At 43.5% G+C, this 18835-nt stretch overlaps 1 protein-coding gene across 2 annotated transcripts; it reads left to right on the top strand.

Annotated features, from left to right (window-relative positions):
* The first annotated feature begins 938 nt into the window (after positions 1–938).
* Positions 939–17977, top strand: slc7a1a (solute carrier family 7 member 1a). Of its 2 annotated transcripts, none has more exons than XM_062405789.1 (13): positions 939–1144; positions 7109–7371; positions 7454–7636; positions 7783–7941; positions 8347–8524; positions 8728–8861; positions 10468–10690; positions 11976–12112; positions 13227–13329; positions 13514–13719; positions 13842–13993; positions 14107–14215; positions 14818–17977. In XM_062405789.1, exons 2-13 carry the CDS (start codon positions 7185–7187, stop codon positions 15003–15005), a joined length of 1959 nt encoding a protein of 652 aa, XP_062261773.1. In that variant the 5' UTR covers positions 939–1144; positions 7109–7184; the 3' UTR covers positions 15006–17977. The 2 variants fall into 2 exon arrangements, with proteins under 2 accessions (XP_062261773.1, XP_062261772.1); XM_062405788.1 differs by lacking the exon at positions 11976–12112 and adding an exon at positions 11279–11418.
* Positions 17978–18835: the final 858 nt, after the last annotated feature.

Here is an 18835-nt window from a genome sequence, read left to right as displayed (position 1 = left end):
ATTAAAGATTTTCTTTTATGGACAACTTTATTTAAACACAAGCTACACAAACCAAGCTAGAGCAGCAGAGGAACCCAGCAGCCAGCAGGGGGCAGCCTCAGGATATCACAGCAGACTGTGATTCTTGTAAGGCGTTAGAAGACAAGCTTAGAAACTACTGGGTTATTCTCTAACAATAGGTTTTTAAGTATGTTTAATCATCCAGTATCTAAAATCCAAAAATATAAAAGTAACTTTTAAGTAAGGCTATCAAATATATGTAGTAAAGTAGAAAAAATTTACTCTGAAGTGTGTATCAAAAGCATAGAATGACACGAACACACACACACACGATAATTTGTTCATCTTCTTAAAGGGCTTAGTCCATTGTATTGTGGCAATCAGCAGGTGATGTGGCCTAGTCGGTAGAATTGTCGGTGAATGTTCTTAGACAAGAAGGACCCAGGTTCGAATCCCGCTAGTTCCTATCTTCAAGCTTACAATACTTGAACTCATAAAATTGGCAGGATTTCCTCTATTAATTGCAAAACATCTCACAATATGTAAATTTAAATTATTTAAATATTAAAAAAAATAAAATAAAAACTGCACTGCGCAGGATGTGCGCACTGGGCTTCTGCGCAGGATGTGCGCACTGGGCTTCTGCGCAGGATGTGTGCAGTTCGGTTCTGCGCAGGTTGTGCGCCCGCAGTTTGTTTTTTTTCCCCATTTAAGTTAATTTTATTTTTTTTATATTTATTTTATTTTAATTTAATTTAATTTAACTTTTCATCATCATTTCTCCGCGCTGGTTCAGGGGTAAATGTTGCTGGTCTTCACAGGTGACTGATTTACGCAACTGTAGCTGCCCCCTCACACGAGATTATGTGCTTGTGTGTGTGGTCTCTAGATGCAGTTCGTGGCTGCTCCACCAGAGTAGTGAGTAGGTAGGCGGGGCTGCCCGTGTACCCCTCTCCCTCTCCGTTTACACTCTCAAAACACAGCAACCCGAAAACTTAAATTCCTCCACACCACCTGTGGAGAAACACACAACAGCTCCACCTCCACCGAGCGTCGACACTGTTCGTTCTTCTCCACTTTGAGGTGCTTCTCAAACCTCGGAGGGAAGCTCTCTGTCTTGGAGCGCTGCTGCAGGATCTCCAAGGTAAAGACCCTCATGTGCAGCGACATGCATTCGGTGTTAACAGTGTGTGAAGACAGAACTTCAAGTGTCAGTATGTTGGTTGGAAGGTTTTCAGCGTGCACGCAATACTTTTGAGAGTTCTGAGGCAACGCGTTTCCGTGCGTTAAACTGAGCGGCTGCACGAACACGCACCCGAGCGTGCACGCTGCAAACCACATGTTTCTTTCACTTCCTTTCGCGGCGAAGCCGAATCTGAGCGCTTTCCAGGGAGCAGCTCATCAGATGTGAGTTTGCTTCGGACGCTTCTTGCGAGGTGCACGATTCTTCTCACTTGAATTCGCTCCTCAGATCCTTACTTCTGAGTTGGAAGCGTTCACGTGAAGGGGGTGCTTGAGTTCATTGTCTGTGCGTGGCCGCGGTGTAACGTGAGAGGGGGTCCGGTCGGAGGGGGGGGGGGGGGGGGGGTTGAGTTCCGCAGACTGTTGTGGTCTGTTCGAGGAGTCCGGATGTGTCTCCTGGACTCAGACCCGATCGGAAACCAGCACAGACGGGTCTGCGCTCCTTAGGCTGTGGGGACGCTCTGGAACTAAGCAGAGCAGGGATCAGTAAAGCACATCCACCTATCTGTCAGTCTGTCTGTCTAGAGCTGGTCTGAGCTGTGGCCAAGATCTGAAATGTCAGCTCTTCTTTCCATAAAATAGGGTTTATTTTGTAAATTTCTCTAAATCTCTGTCAAAGAGACTGTGGTTTGTGTATGTATGTATATATATATATTGACCTTTTATATATATTGACCTTTTAAATCCTGGTCATGGTTCAGGCCAGTTCTAGTTGGTCTAACTATAGCTGGTCTGAAAGTGGGTCACCAACAGGGAAGTTGCCAAATGCAGGATTGGATGTAGCCTATACAAATGCACAGGAGTGTGTGTGTGTGTGTGTGGAAGCTTCACTGGGACTCTGGGACTGGCTTCAGCATTGTTGGGATTCATGTTTCACTCAGACTAAATGTTAGGCTGGATACATGCTCTCCTTCACATGTTGTATATTGCCCAGAATCCGGGTTGCACAATTCTGTTTTCTGATCTTTACATTGCATGTTTAGAAAAACTGCCTTGCCTATAGTATTTTTATTTTATATAGAATTAATTTGGATTCTTACCACATTTGTCCCTTTGCTGCTTCTTTTAAGACGGACAAAGAAGTTTAAAGTAAGACTTTTGCTCATGAGTGAAGGTTGTGGTTTTAAATGGTTCCTAATGGGCAGAGAATGATAAATGCTTGTCTCTTTTAAGACTTTGGTTATATTGCTACTGATGAAAATGATAATGTGTTAAATATTTATTGTCCAGCCCTAACTGGTGGCATTTAGTGGTTTTTAACTTTGAAATCTCAGTGCAGGGTTCAAACTGTCCCCCTGGGTGACTCAAGTAATAGTAAATAGACACAATGTGTACAAAATATGGATCAGGGGTAATAGTGTAACACACCTACACACAGTCACACACACATAAACACACATACTGTGTATTCCTGGCAACAGAAGGGATTATTCATGGAATTGAAATAGATTGAGATTATGAGAATGAACTTTGTACTCAGTGGTGCCCAATAACAATCCCTGAACAGAAAAAAACACTATCACAATAAAATACACACACATCAGAATATAAATGTTCATACATTTTGTATGTTGTAATATCACTTTATTAAATAGTATGTCTTTGTCAATATAGTACATGCTCCAAACTGATAAGAACGCAAATATTCTCTTGTAAAAGCCAGGATGACCTGGATGACTCAACTCATGCTGACCATCCACTCACATTATCAACAAGTTAGGTTAGGTTACTTTATATGTAACCGTAGCCAGTTTGGTTTGCAGCAATAAAAGAGGAGGCATCCATCCAATACAAAATTAAAAATAAAAACACACTGATAGAAGATAAGACCACAAAAACCATGACACGCATTATTGAAAAGTTAAAGGTTTCCTGGGGAGGGGGGGTCTGCTTGAACCTGTCCCAATAATTGTGGAGGTTGCGGCTTCGCAGAGTTATATACAAATAACTGCGGTTCCTGAAAAACCACTTCGTGGAACGGGGCCCGCGGCCAATATAGCAGCGATGTTGACTGTTCACAGCCCAAATAGGCCTCAATCCAGTCGAGTTTACCGAGCAGAGTTTGATGGCATCCTGTGTACAGAAAGTCTGTGGAAGAGGAAGAGAAGTAAAATGTCAACCACCAGCAACAACACTCCACTCACTATAGTGCATGTGGGCCGTTGCACATAGTGTACCTGAACAACTCCCAAGTAGACGACTGAAACACAGAACCCCATGGATTGTATCTGGATGTTCCTCAAACATCACGTGGTGTTGCTTGTGTACATTATAATCAGTGGTGTGCAGGGATTTTAACACACAGGCAAACAAAGCTGTGGACTTTGTTGTCATGGTTGTATTTGACAAAAGACAGTGTTGATGGTGGCGCATAATATGTGAGATCAGCCGTTATAACCATGGCAGGTGAGGGCATAATACAGATTATAGCAATACCAAGTGCATATCTTTCAGGTTGCTTGCTTCTGGCTGTCGGTCAGGGTCAGATTGAAACAGAGCCGTGGCCTGAGACTTTTAAACCTTTAAGTAAATACCTTAACGTAAATACCAAATGTCAAACTGTATGTATGACCCATTTCCACTCAAGTCTTCCTGACCTAAATCTGGAAAACCAGGTGCAAGTAGAATCATCATCATTATTACCATCTGACATCAGACACCTAGCCAAAGAGAAGCAGTTTCAGCCAGTTAGTTGTGAAATGTGATATCCTCCTGGTATATATTGCCTGGTATACAGTGATCAGTATATGCCTCTGGGAAAATATAATACATTTAGGTTCCGAAGCAGAATGAACTTTACAGTTAGCCAGCTAGTGAAATGTATTATTTATGTTAAGCATTTTTTTTTTAACATTTTGATATATTTTTTCTAATTTTAAATGCTGAAGGAAGTGGAGGATCAATTTGGCCTTTAAATGTTGTAGCCCTGAAAAGGTCTCAAACTGTAAGAGGTGTCATATTCATAGACCTCTTTCATTGGTTCTAGAGGATCACACCCCCTTTCCTGTTCAACGCCCACCACTGGTGCGTGCTGCCTCTTCTGTCTGCACATTTCATCTGCTATTCTCTACCCGTCTCTTCTCTAGAAAGTTTAAAACTTATAAAAGCTCTTGTATTGTGTCAGTGTGTATACCAAGATAAGAAGAGAACACTCTTTCATAAGCCAGATGGGCTTTGTAGACATTTTTTACCGTTTTGAACCTCTTAGCTTTTATTCCTGTTTAAAGAATAAATTTCCTTTTTAAATTCAAATAAAGTGTGCATGAATGAATTCATGCAAAGGCACGCCTGATTGACCCCCAAGCCAAAGACTTCTGTGGATGCAGCCACCAGTTAAGGGCACTTGTTAGAGCTTGCTGTGGCCTCTTTCAAAACATGGTAACTGTGACTGTTTGCCTCCATGCAACTGTAGCTTGGTGACTTCATTAGAATTCAAGTGCATCCAGACGTAGGACTTTAATCATTAGGGCCTTCCAGCTACTGCTTGTGTGTGCATTTGTGTGCGAGTGTATGCAGCTGGGAATAGCCAAGCCATGTGATTCCTCAAGATTCTATTTCAGATAGGCGAGGCCTCTGCGAACGCTCTGCACCCCTCTCGGCAGCTTGAAAGATACGTAGTCCGGTGCAATGTTTAATCCCCGTATCTGTCCTCATTCTGTCAAGACCCGACTGACGTGAAGCGTAGCTATAGGGGGTTTCAAGTTCGAACTCCGCCACGTGGAAACCGGTTATTCCATTTCGACATCGATCTGCAACACTGACATTTCACGCAACATTAACAAAAGTTTATATCAAGATGCCTCATGTTTCCAAATTTTTGTCTCAGCTCTTGTATAACCTGTGTTCCCAGGTCGCCGATTGCATTAAGGCCGCTTTCTCTCTTGCTTACGTGTGTGCAAGTGCGTCTTCGTGCCCCTAAGTGCTTCATGATTACCGTTGGCGATTCTACAACAATGTGGCACACGTGACGCTGTGATAATCAGCTACTTCTTTATCTTGGGGGAATTATAACGTAAGCATGGGCTCAGCGGTCTAACCACAGGTGCTTTAGGCCAGTGATTTAATGGATTATGTATTGCTCCTAATGATGGGCAGTAGCACAGTGGTAAACAGTAAGGGAGCTTAACCTCCAAGAGTGTAATATCCACTGTGGATTTTCTCTTTTTTTGTCCCAAGCACGTCAATAATATCCATTGGCTTTGAACAACTGAAAATTGGATGGATGATATCAGAGCTCTCGACCAGGTATCAAGTGAAGAATGTCATGTGTATGGTGACATCGTCTATTTTGTTTATTCCTGATGTAAAGAGGCCGTCTCAGGAGGGAAGGGGAAGTCAAATGCTATAAATACTCGGTATGGCTTTCTAGGAAAACAGGAAATGTTTCCCACTGCAAATGTGAGCTTTTTTACAGGAGTTTATCAATTATTCAACATCTATAACTCCATTATGTCTATTCTTCATATATGGTCCAATAGGCTGGATCTGATAGGTTGTAAAGTTGCACTGAATTTGAGCAGTCACCTCAGCTTACCCTTATGTGGAAGTTTCCACGGGGGTAAGACACAACTGTTGCACTGTCCACACAACCTTTTATAGATTTGTGTCCTCATGTCAATGGTTTCTGGATAGGGGCCATTACCTTGAAATGGTTCATTGAGTAATTCTCCTCCACGTCAGTCCCTCAAGTCCCAGTGTTTCGTCCATGGAACATTCCACGGCACTTCTACCAGACATTTTCCGAGTCGTTTACACACACACTACCCCCCCCCCCCCCCCCCTGCTTTTCTCAAGCTGCCCTCAATGTTTTGTTTCTCCCTTCCAAATATCAAGTATGACCCCTCAGTATATTTGAGCTCAGCACTGGGGAATGTCCATGAGTCGTTGACTACTGACCCAGAAAGAACATGTTCCGGTAGTGCTTTTACTTTAAAGGCTGAGTGCACCAATTTCTAAACTTTATAAAGTCTCAAATAAATCGGATAATAAGCGTTTGTTACAAACTGGAGGTGTCATGAAGTTGCCATTAATAAGGAAGTGAGACATTTTTTTAAGATGCGAGTGAGTTGCATTTTGGGAAATGTGGGATCCAGCAGTTTCGGAGCTTTACAAATACAAGGGACTAAAAGTCCGGTGGTGTCTGCCTATTTTTTTTGATATACTGTACTTTGACAATTTTTTTTTCTTAGATCTGTCACTTGCGAGCCCCCCAGCCGTATGGAAGTGCAATAAAACCCCTTATATTTCATTTGAAATATCTTAAATCCTATCCTTAAAGAAAGAATATTGAGAATAAGAACAACTGCTCCTTTTTTGCTTCCGATTTATTCTGTATGTTTGAAAAATTGACTCAAAGCGCAGATGCAGGTTTTGTCTGGGTGAGTTTAGTTTCTTCCGCCATGTGCAGGAGTAACTCAATATGATGAGCCTCCGCGGTGTCATTGGAGAAAGTATTTTTGTGTCATGAGTTATGGTTCTCTTTGTGTTGAAGCAATCTATTCACGGCTCTGCCTCCTCTCCAGTTGTGTTGCATTGTGTAACATATGTTGGAAACATACCCAGATATAAGATGGATTATCCCTATAGGTCCTCAGTTTTTTTGGCTCGCGGTCACACATTGTGGATTTGGGTTGAAACCGTGTTCTGCTGAAGACAAATTTGTCGAGCAGGGGGGGAACCCCATTACCGATCTGTAATGCTTGACCCCTGTGACACTGGTGTTTTATAGATGTGCATGACGTGCCACTGTACCAGTGGATCAAACATGATACATGATTCTGTCAGTCACCGACAGAAGGTCTCCTTTTAACTGCGAGTATGGGAAGCTTGTTTAATGTCCGTCCTTCTGTCCCTCTCCTCCTATTAGGGTACGTGACCGCTCCCCTGTGACCTCTGACCCCAGCCGACCTTCTACTCCTCCCCAGCAGGCCCGACTGTCATCCATGGCGCTGGAGAAGCTCCTGCGTTTCGGGAAGCGGTTGCTGCGGGTGAAGGTGGTGAACTGTAACTCAGATGACTCCCGCCTGTCGCGATGCCTTAACACTTTTGACCTGGTGGCCCTGGGCGTGGGCAGCACACTGGGCGCCGGCGTCTACGTGCTAGCCGGGGCTGTTGCACGAGAGAATTCGGGTGAGTTATCATCACAATAAATAAGTCAATGATGTCCTCAGAGACAGATCTTCTAATCCTGTGATTTCTCCTTCCATCCCAGGTCCTGCTATCGTGCTGTCTTTCCTGATAGCAGCCATGGCCTCAGTGTTGGCCGGTCTATGCTATGCTGAGTTTGGAGCCCGTGTTCCCAAGACAGGTTCAGCTTATCTGTACTCCTATGTGACAGTAGGGGAGCTCTGGGCGTTCATCACTGGATGGAACCTCATCCTCTCCTATATCATCGGTAAACAACACAGCATTTCCTTCTATGATGTCTCCTATTTGTCACTTTCTATTTAGAGGTGATTTTTGGGGATTTGAAGAACACCAGCTAATGTAGCTCAGTGACAAATTGAGAAAGGACTCTCCTCTGCTCTCTCTCCATCTCAGGTACCTCCAGTGTGGCCCGTGCATGGAGCGCCACCTTCGACGAGTTGGTAGGGAAGCGCATAGAGCAGTTCTGTAGAGAGCACATGTCTATGAATGCTCCGGGTATATTGGCAGAATACCCCGACATGTTTGCTGTTGTCATCATATTCACCCTCACAGGTGGGGAAACCCCTCTTTTTGTATTTCTCTGTCTCATCACTTACGGTTTCCACTGAGCGAGTGTCTGTGATGTTTTCTAAACATGCCTAATATCTGTGCATAACTCCTGATTCAGTAAGGTGCACATTTAAGTCCTTCTTTGTCAACAGTTAGATCTCTAGCCTTTGGCAAAGACACACGTCACAGAATATGTTTTGTAAATTGTTTCTTGCTCAATCACATTGAATACAAATATTTAACAATAAACCACAGATATGGAAACACCCGGTATGCGAACACATCATCTGCTGCTGATAATCATTATGGCTGCTGACTGGAACAATATGACTGCATTGCAAGTTTGATTTATTTTTCTATCTGCAAGCACTCGTTCTGATTCCATCCTGTGTCTTCTCTATTCCCAAGGTCTTCTGGCATTCGGGGTGAAAGAGTCAGCCATAGTGAACAAAGTTTTTACGTGTATCAACGTCCTCGTCCTGTTGTTCATGGTGGTCTCTGGGCTGGTCAAGGGTACCATGAAGAATTGGCAGATCGACCCTGACGAGATCCTTAATGCCAATTACACCAGTAACTCCAGTCTCAAGTAAGAAAATAGACGAACATGTTTCACATATTGAAGATGTTCTGAGAAACATGCCATGTAATATTGTATAATCTTTCGTTATTAAAGTTCTCATTCACTCTGGGTAATCCACAGTTTGTTATTCTGGTGAACTGACCCTTTAAAACACTACATTTAAGGCGGTATTTTGCTGGTTTCATTTATTCCATACCCTTCCCATCCAGTGTGACAGTTGTCCTGCCAACCAAAGAGAGATTAGGAGCGGGCGGCTTCATGCCATTTGGGATCACAGGCGTCCTCTCAGGAGCTGCCACCTGCTTCTACGCCTTTGTCGGGTTCGACTGCATCGCCACCACAGGTCAGTGCAGCATGAAACCAGAAGAAGAAAAAAAACCACACACACGAAATTTTGTTGGCCTCGTTCTCTTCTCGTTCCACTTCTCAAATCCTTTCCACTGCCTCATGGGTATGTTTCAGTTCTGGGGGGGGTGGGTGGTGAAACCGGATCTTGAGTTGGGACCATTTCAATCCTCCACTTGTCTAAACATCCAGTGGCATTGCACGAGAGGGGCAGGGTGTAAAAAGAAAAGAGGCAGTTTAGTGAGTTGGGCCCTGCTCTTGGCAGAATGCCGAGCAACGTGACGGAGCTTAGCGACATAAATCAAGATATGGGCTTTGGTGCGGGTGTTTTTCTGTGCAGAGCCACACCTGTGTGTCTTTATGTGTGTAGTTCCTGAACGCCTCAAGGCCCCTGAGTAGTTAAAAAGGGGAGTTTCTTTCAGATTGTCTACTCTCCAGCCCCTGACTTTACCCACCCCTCTTTTTCCTCAATTCTAATTGGCTGATGTGAAGTTAACCCTGAACAAGTACTGGAGTTTAGCTTGTGGGCTTGTCAGTCACACACACACACACACACACACACACTGAGGCACCTTTCAGCCATTATACCATGTCTGTGATTGTCCGTGTCTGTGTGTGTGTGTGTGTGTGTGTGTCGTCAAGGTGTCATGAAGCCATCATCTCATCCTCCGCCTACACACACATGTGCAGCCAGTACAGTACATTCACACAACTGTAACCTCTGTTATTCCTGTGACCCCTGACCTTCCAGCAATCTTAAATCAGTAGCTGTCCTTCATCGTGAATAGTGGCGCAGGACACGCTCCATCATCACGATGTGATTTCACTGCAGAACAAGACCTGAGTGTTCGCCTACAGGGCGCTGTTGCATAATCGCCTGCTACGTCCGAATAGTTGGGTGTTTTAGTCTTCTGGGTGCAGAGGGACAAAATAAGCTCCTTGTTCAAATGTGTTGCAAAATAGCACACGGAATGTTTCTCGAATATATCTCTGTTTGGACAGTTTTTCCGTGTTTCCAAAAATGCTGCCACCACAGCCAAGGAGTGGATACTGTGAATTATTCTGAGCTGTATCCCTCCTTTAAAAGTGAATAGTTAGTTATTAACAAACTGACATAGAAGCTAATGGATGGTTGCTAATAAAGTCTCCTCCAAAATAAATTACCGGTTCCATTCAAACCATTTATGGGGTAATTTGCCAGCTTAATGTACAATTAATAAAATTGTATTGTCAATGTAACAAAAGCGATTTTACTAAGCTGTGATGCTGTAAACAGTTTATGGAGGCTACATTGATACATTAAAAGGAGATTGATCTCATTGGCCAAAAATATATAAATATCTGTGTAGTTGCCTGCTTTATTAGAGTAGTGGCATACTGGAGTCATATGTGCTCTAATAGCCAAGAACTACATCACAGAAGATGCAAACTCAGCACAGAAAGAACCGGGAACCTTTTGGTTCCGAGGCAACAGTCCTATGCCACGCAGTGCCACTGCCCTTTAAAATAGATCCATGTCATTAAAGTTTCAAAGAAAAATGTTTGCATCTGTTGCAGTAAAAAGTGATTTATTGCCACTTTAATTTGTTCTATCCATGCCTTAGGTGAGGAGGTGAAGAACCCCCAGAGAGCCATCCCTATCGGCATCGTGTCCTCGCTGCTCATCTGCTTCGTGGCGTACTTCGGTGTCTCCGCTGCCCTCACCCTCATGATGCCGTACTACCTGCTGGACAGCAACAGCCCTCTCCCTGTAGCGTTTAAATACGTGGGCTGGGGAGGAGCCAAATACGCTGTAGCTGTAGGCTCTCTGTGTGCTCTGTCGACCAGGTGAGCAGCAGTTACACAAGCCTGCACTGCAAAATGCATGTTCTAGTTCTGCCTCTCGCTCCGATAAACCTGCAGAAACACGCATTTAGGTGTGTCTGCACGTGTTTGTGTGTGTGCACGTGTCTGTGTGTGTGTGACTGTGTGAGTGTATATTTAGCTGCAGAGGGCATTTGATCCCTTGAACTGAAAATAAGATGTGAATAGTATGTGATTATTTAGCAATGCCGCGGGTCACTATCGGTCACCACAATCTGCATTTATATTACTAACCAGTTTTTATTTGTTTTATTAAAGTGATATTACCATATGCACACATTTATTTTGTATGGTAATTAATTATATAGTACATTATTTTAAATTAAAGAGGTCAGGTTGATAGGTGTGAACAAATGTGTGCTTGGGAATCAAACATGTCCTAGCATGCTATTATTGATCTCATCCTATATGTTATGCGCAGTATGTATCAGGTTGTGTAAATGTTATGTTTGTATCCTTTATATTTGCTTTGTCTATGTTGATGTATGTTTCATGGCCTTTTCATGTGTGTAAGTGTGGATACTATATATCCTGGTCTTCCCCCCCTGGTAGCCTGCTGGGTGCTATGTTCCCTATGCCCCGTGTGATCTGGGCTATGGCCGACGATGGGCTGCTTTTCAAGTTCATGGCCGAGATCAGCCCCCGCACCAAAACCCCGTTAATCGCAACCCTCACCTCGGGCATAGGGGCAGGTGAGACACTAACACGCATGTTTTTAAACTGCATCCACGTACACAGGGGCGTCTCTCCACACTGCAGCACGAACAGTGTGTATTTGGCTTATTGTGTCTGAGCCTGCATGCTCCATTGATTTTGACATGTTTAAATTTATCTTTGGCGACTCAAGGGATATGTTCCACCTGTGTCTTAGAGATGTGTAGAAGAATATGAATACTGAACTAAACTGCATGGTTAGCTTACCTAGGATTTTACATTGGAATGGGGAGTAACAGCATGGTGGGCTCGATATTTGGTATATAAGGGAGATACATTTTGCATGCTGACATCAGAAGGCCCTTGGATCCCCATCATGACCCTGATGCTCTGCAGTGCACCCTGAGTATCCTGTTGCACATTCTCCCACCCCGAATCCCCTAACTTCTGTCTTGCTGACATTACTCACCTCTTTTCCCTCACACCTCCCCTGTGTCTCCTACTGAGCCCCTTCAATCATGCCTTCCCTCTTGTTCCTCTGCTCTAAACCTACAACTATTCCAATCTGATGTTTTCTTCGCCCACTCCACCCCAGTCTGTTGGGTTCCATGTTCCCCCTACCCCGTATCATCTTTGCCATGGCTAGGGATGGCCTGCTCTTCTCCTTCTTGGCCCACGTCAGCGAGAGGAAGTCCCCCATAACGTCCACTATGGTTGCTGGGGTTTTGGCTGGTAAGATAAAAACAGGGGTTGGTCACTACAACAGATTTCCCCTCTACTGGATTCCAGAGAGCCCATGTCACAGATCAGGGTAGATCTAAAAACAGTACAAGGCTATAAGTGAAAACCCTACAGACGCCTGGGCGGTATATGGTTAAAAACATGGAATATTTTAAAGATTCAACATTGATCTGGATTTCTTTTCGCTCAACTAGTTACATTAGAGATCTCTTTTGGAAAATGTTATACAATTTGGCGGGCATAGTCTAGATAATTAAGGGGAACACCTGTTTTGGTCAATCGAGGGATGGGGGTTGTGGCAATGAGCAAGCCAGGGGGCGATATAAAGCTCTCTTTTGATAGAGTGTCGGCCCTTTCAAGGTAAACAGACAATTAAGGACTCAAAATGAGTTATTTGGGTGTATAGCTACATGTTTATCAGGTGCTTCTGACTTTTTTAACATTACCCAATGGAAAGTGATGGTAGAGCTTATTCCTGCTGGCAAAACAGTCGACTAGTGAATCAACCTAGTTACTTTATTATATCAATTTTAGATTTTAACAAAATAGTTTGGATCAGCAAGTTGCGATTCAGTATGGGTGTACATGTGACAACCACTAGCCTCCACTTTAGATGAAGGCCAGCATGATGATGGAGACACGTGCCCATATTTTGTAACAGTCCTGCACATGTGTGTCCTAAGAGGCCGTGTCCTGCTGGAGACTCATCTTATGTGTTTGACAAATACCAAACTAGTGCACAGCACTGTAATCAACATGTAATCCACCCCCACTGATCCGACCTGAGCTTCCCCCTGAGGGATACTGAAAAGAAAGGGAGAGGGTGACAGAGAGAGAGAGATGGAGTGATGAAGAAGTGGAGGATGCATGAGATGATGTTAATATATGATTAAAATGCAGGAGCATCGTTTTAAGTCAGCTGTCGTCTTTCCTGATAACAAATGACATGGCTGGTTTTTCAATGACTTGCGACACTTTTGAAAAATGGTTAATCACATATCAGAGGGCTATCTTGAAAATATACATCAATTATCTTTGTTTCAAATGTTCTTACATGCAAATATCTTCACTGCTCTCTCTCTCTTCTCTTTCCTGCTCATTTAAGCTATCATGGCCTTTCTGTTTGACCTGAAGGACCTGGTGGACCTGATGTCCATAGGGACGCTGCTGGCCTACACGTTAGTGGCGGCCTGTGTCTTGGTGCTCAGGTCAGTGGTGGGGACAGAAGTTTACAGAGCCTAGCGTGGGACAGGAGCGTAACTCCCCTGTTGAATGTTCCATTTTGATCCTATTTTCAGGCGGAAACACCTTTTTGAGGAAACACTTTTGAGTTTGAATCAGCTTAGTGAGCGTGTGCGTGTGTGTGTGTGTGTGTGTGTTTGATTGTGTCAGGTACCAGCCGGAGCAGCCTAGTATGACGTATGAGTTGGCCAGCACCCAGGAGGAGGTGGAGCAAAGTGACGGCATCAGCATTCCCAGTATAGGCATCCTGCCCGGTGTGGAGGAACGGTTCAGCGTCAAGACGATGCTGTTCCCAGACAACCCAGAGCCATCCGCCTTGTCGGGCTTCACCGTCAATGTCTGCACCTCTGTCCTGGGTAGGTGATTCAGACTTACTGTGTGTCGGCGACATAACACAAGTTATATCAAAACAATGGTGAGATTTGGGAGATTTGTGCAGAGTTAAACATGAAATACTATAAAAATGACTGTCCTCCAGGAACGTTGATCCTGGCGTTCAGTGTGCTGGCTGTGCAGGGAGGCTTCGCTGTGTGGAACATCGTAGCCCTCACCTTCATCTTTATGGTGTGCCTCTCCATCACCTTCATCATCAGGAGACAACCTGAGAGCAAGACCAAACTATCTTTCAAGGTTCGATTCCCCGAACTCCCTCTGTAGAATAATGAAGGATTAAAGTAAGCGACTACTTTTTCCTCATCACCCCCGGCATTCATGTTTTCTTTCTCTGACATCTCCCTCCTTAGGTTCCAATGCTGCCGTTCCTCCCGGTGATCAGCATGTTTGTGAACGTCTACCTGATGATGCAGCTGGACAGAGGCACTTGGATACGGTTTTCATTCTGGATGGCCATAGGTAGTGATGCTCCGTTGCTATCCACCTCACCCTCGATACTGACCCACCTGGTGCAGAACGTGAACTTGACTGAACTTTTAGTAGGACACTTTTCACTCTAGTGTCCCTAATCGAAGGATGGTTCGTTCTGAGACTGAATACACACGACTGCCACCTGTTTTAGTACCTTGAAACTGCTGTCCAATAAAGTGACCTCTCTGGCAGGTTTACTTTCATCATTTCAAGGTTGTGGGAGTCTCATTAAGCAAGTATATATTATTCTCTGAGAAAATAAATGTTGAAAAAACAAAGCGCCTGGATCTGCACCAACATTTTGTGGGTTCTTCCCTGAACTGTAATGCATCCTTCTACCCAGATTCCTCGTCATCTGTCCTGTAGTTTTTGTGTAATCCTGTTACCTCCCAGACAAACATACACAGATGAAGATCATAGCGACGGTAATAAACTCTTAAATGTCAGGTTATCACGGAGGGCATCAAAAGCAGAGTTATTTTTAATGAAATATACATAAAGTTTTCCAAACAGCAAACTAAAACCATATTTTTAATTTCAATGACTACATCGCAGACACTGATGATATTTTTCTTGCTCTGCTTCTTCAGGTTTCGTGATCTACTTCGGTTACGGCTACCGTAACAGCGCTGAGGCCGAGATGGCCCGCTCGTCTCCAGACACGGAGATGGTCGGCTTCAAGCTCAATCACCAATCGGAGGCCGCCTCGCAAGAGAAGGAGGCCTTCCTTCTGAACGGAATCCTCGCCGGGGAGGAGCTTGAGGATGAGGAGTTGTAGGAAGCATCGGAACATATGTCAACCTGCCCTGACGCCCAGTCTGTCTGTGTAAGAGTATTTTCTGAAAGGACAACTCCCAGCCCCTCACTGACGGTACTCTCAGTTGGGGAGAGTAATGATAAAAATGACAGTTTGGCCTAAAATTCACAGACGTGTAACGTTCCCCCTTCAACTGTCGGGTAGAGCGCAGGCGGCTGGTGATAAATGTATCCTCCTAAAACAGAACATTTATGAACATAACTTGTATTATTTCGGTTTGTGAGACTTGTTACTCCCTTGTGGTTGGCCCTGAGGTTTAGCTGCTGTCTGAAGCGGGTGGGTGGAGGGGTGGGGGGGGCTTCATGCTGGAGACAGGACACATGTTTCAGGGAGACTCAGAGATACTGGGAAACCAGAATATCTCATTGTCCTCATGTTAGGGCTGCTTCTTCTTCGGAGAGTGCCTGGGTTACATTTCTGGCAGCAGGACCACGTGCACATGACATTGCAGCTGTCGTCTTGTTGCCAGAGAGTTCTGCGGTGATGGATTGCATTTATCTGTTTGAGCACGACAGCTACTGCTCTGAATCTACACGACTCTGGAACATCTGAAACCACACGTCAGTATTAAATACAGATTTGTACCAATAACTGTTGAACCCGACACACTCTTATGTAACTGGTGTAGAAGTGCTCCCAGCGGGGCAGCTTTCACAACACGCCCTGCAGCACACTCTGCTTGTCTGTGATGTCATTGCGCTCGTTCAGAGCAGCAGAACCGGGGCGGCAGGAAGCTGTAACTCACACTTCCCATGTGTCCGACTTAAAGTCTGAATGATTGCGGTTGTACTTGCCGGCACTGGCAGCGTGTCGTGGTTATACAGTGTGGTTTCAAATCAGGCAAGAAGCAGTGGAGAACATTAAAGTCATGGGCGTCGCAGCACATTTTGATGCAGGAATCGGTGTTGAAACTAAATTTCCTATGCAGATACAGTGAGAGTAGGTGATCCGGTCTTACGCCTCACAGGAATATTCTACATTTTCAACAGATATCTGTTTCAAATGCCCTTCACAGTGATAGTTTTTTAAATAGCCTCTTACTTGGTAAATCTATTACACTGAGTGAAAGTATGGAATCTGATTTGTGAATCCTGGTACATGTTGAACATCAGGTGCAGACATTGGCGGTTGCTGAATGCCAGTTGCTGCCAAGTCTCCCTAGATCCCAGTGTGTCTTTCACAGTGCTGGCTGCTGTGTCTTTTAGCATCTGTAGCCTATAAAAAAAAAAAAAAAAAAACAGCCTGACTTTTCTTCTGAAAATGTTTTATTTGGACTAATGTGTCTTTTTTATTACCCGCTTTCTAAAATATTATTTCCAGTGTTTTTCAGATTATGAATCTGACTTGACTTCATTTTTCAGTAAAAGCGTGTGAAGAATCTGATCAGGTAGAACTTAATCACCCATGTTCAGGTTTATTGTCTATTTTTTTGTTGCTGCTCTATACAACTCAAGATCTGTGATCGGATTTTAACATGTAGTTCCCCTTTAAAAAACAAAAAAAAGATGAATCAATCCCATTAAACGCACATATATTCATCGATTAACACATTATCAACATATCAGCAACGTGTCAACATTGATCTCATTCGTTTCAACCTGTCAGTGCATTTTGTCTTGTTTTTGGAATCCTACACAAAGTTTTAAATGTGAAATCATTTTAATCATGTGTATATAAAATGTTGTGTATATTTCTTGCAGTAAATTATTTGTATATTAGGGAAAAGGATTTTTTTTTGATGACTTATAGTCATTTTTATTGTCTTTGCATGATCAGTCTAACGAAAAGTGTTTATGGTCAGAGTTGGTAAAAAATATTAAATCACAGCCTTAACTTTCTTAGGATCCGTGGCCTACATGAGCAGTGACGCCTTTTTAATGAAGCAGAGCGGTTATCGTGTTTTTACCGCTTTCCTTTTTTTTTTCTGGAATGTTTGTTAGACAGATTATACAAAAACTACTGGACGGATTATTACATTGGAGTGTGAATCTCTTTGGTGGAGCTGTCAAAGTGGAGCTGTCAAAGAAATGAACTCTTCATAGGACAACAGGACAACTATTTACAACAACTCCATCACTTCATTTACACTCAACGGACAATAACAGTTTATAGTATGTGTGCGTATATGACAGTTCCAGTTCAGAGGGAATCATGTGCTTCTTTGGTGAGCTTATTCGTACATGTCGTGCCAAACCTCAGTGTTTTTTACCCCTGACAGAAATACTCAGTGTACGTACATATACTCTATAAATAGATGAAGGGAAGGGGCTTCTTTCCGTCTCCTGTGAAGCTGCTTTAAAACTCTGACCTTAGCTCTCCCCTTTCGTACCGCATGTCGGTGTCTGTGACCAGCTGCATCCTGTTTTTTCAAGTGGTTGAAATGAAATCGTTTTCTCAGAATTTTAATTTTTTTTTATGTCTTTTTATTTTTTTTAGATGTGTGTTGCCATGTGTTTGAGATCGTCGAATTGTGAAAAAGAAAATGTAAACCTTGCTGGAATAGCACAAAAGCGGTTTGACTACTGGGGTCACATCAGTGAATTTATCATTGTTGTTTCTTGTTCTGTTCTTCATCGTGTGTTCGGTTTTCCTTCTACACATCATGATGGTGTCTTCCTTTGCTGCATTAACGGCAACATGGTCGACGAGACACATACCTTGATATGACCTTGCCAGATGTTTTAAAGACTGTTGAGCCTTTAGGTCATTACACAGCGGCTTCCCCGGAAGATCTTGAGATGCACCTGAAAGCTGCAGAAAACAGAAGAAGTGGACTTTAGTTGATACAGAGAAACTTAAATATCAATATCAAGTTTAGATTTCCTAAATGGTTATTTTTCTTTGCTTGTCACAATGTCTGTTTCTTTCTGTTACGGTTTGTATGTTTCATGCACATCTCCCTGTAAATAAAACGAGCCGATAAAACAAATCCACATGGTCTCAAACAGGCTCGTGTTTTCATCTTTTGGGACTCGAAGGTTTACGAAACGCACATCAGTAAATATATTAAAAGCACTCGGGTCAAATTTAAAATAGACATGCATGCCTCGCAGCCTGACCTTTCAAGGATAGTTCACCCCAAAATGAAAATTCACTTATTATATACTGACCACTGTTCCGATGGAGGGGTGGGTGAAGTGTTTGAGGACATAAAACACCTTTGGAGTCTCAGAGGTAAACGGGGTTGCAGCCAAATCCAAAACAATTGATGTAACTGGTGACCACATATATAAATGTAGAAAACAACAGTGGAAAAAAAAAACATATAATGCCTCCATACTACTCCTGTGGTGTCATCCGAGTGTCAGCAAGCACCCAAATTCACCATTCATTGACTCTATGTTTCTCAGGCCACATTTTTTAGTAAATGACCTCGTTTCAAGTGGAATTTGAATTTCTGGGCTTGTTGACACTTGGATGACACCAAGGGAGCAGTATGGAGGATTTATGTTTGTTATCCTGTTGTTTTTATACGTTTGAATAAGTGGTCACCATTTACTTAAATTGTTTGAAGTCTTTCTCTATAATAATGTTTTGTCTCGACATTTCTATGCGGAGCCTTGAGATTTATAATCTGTTGGGATTGGCCGCTCTACAAATACAGTCGAAATGAATGGAGTTCTCATATGATCCAGCAGAGGACGCTAACGTGTTGAAAGCGCCTGAGCAGAATGATGCTCTCTGCGCGGTGTGTCGGCTGCAGCATCAGCACCGCTCCTCCTCCTCTTCCTCCTCCTCCTCCTCCTGTCCGCAACATCTCTCTCTCTCTCTCCCTCCACTCAGAGAAGTGG

This window comes from Platichthys flesus, chromosome 15 (genome assembly GCF_949316205.1).
Source record: "Platichthys flesus chromosome 15, fPlaFle2.1, whole genome shotgun sequence".
Taxonomy (NCBI): Eukaryota; Metazoa; Chordata; class Actinopteri; order Pleuronectiformes; family Pleuronectidae; genus Platichthys; species Platichthys flesus.
Note: the sequence above shows the minus strand (reverse complement) of the source record. Positions and strands in the feature narration are given on the sequence as shown.

Bases quoted from the DNA above. Each gene is read 5' to 3' on its own strand.
- slc7a1a (XM_062405788.1), top strand. From the start codon at position 7,185: ATGGCGCTGGAGAAGCTCCTGCGTTTCGGGAAGCGGTTGCTGCGGGTG. The intron at 7,372-7,453 runs GTGAGTTATCAT...CTTCCATCCCAG, and splicing joins TGTTGCACGAGAGAATTCGG to GTCCTGCTATCGTGCTGTCT. The intron at 7,637-7,782 runs GTAAACAACACA...TCTCCATCTCAG, and splicing joins CATCCTCTCCTATATCATCG to GTACCTCCAGTGTGGCCCGT.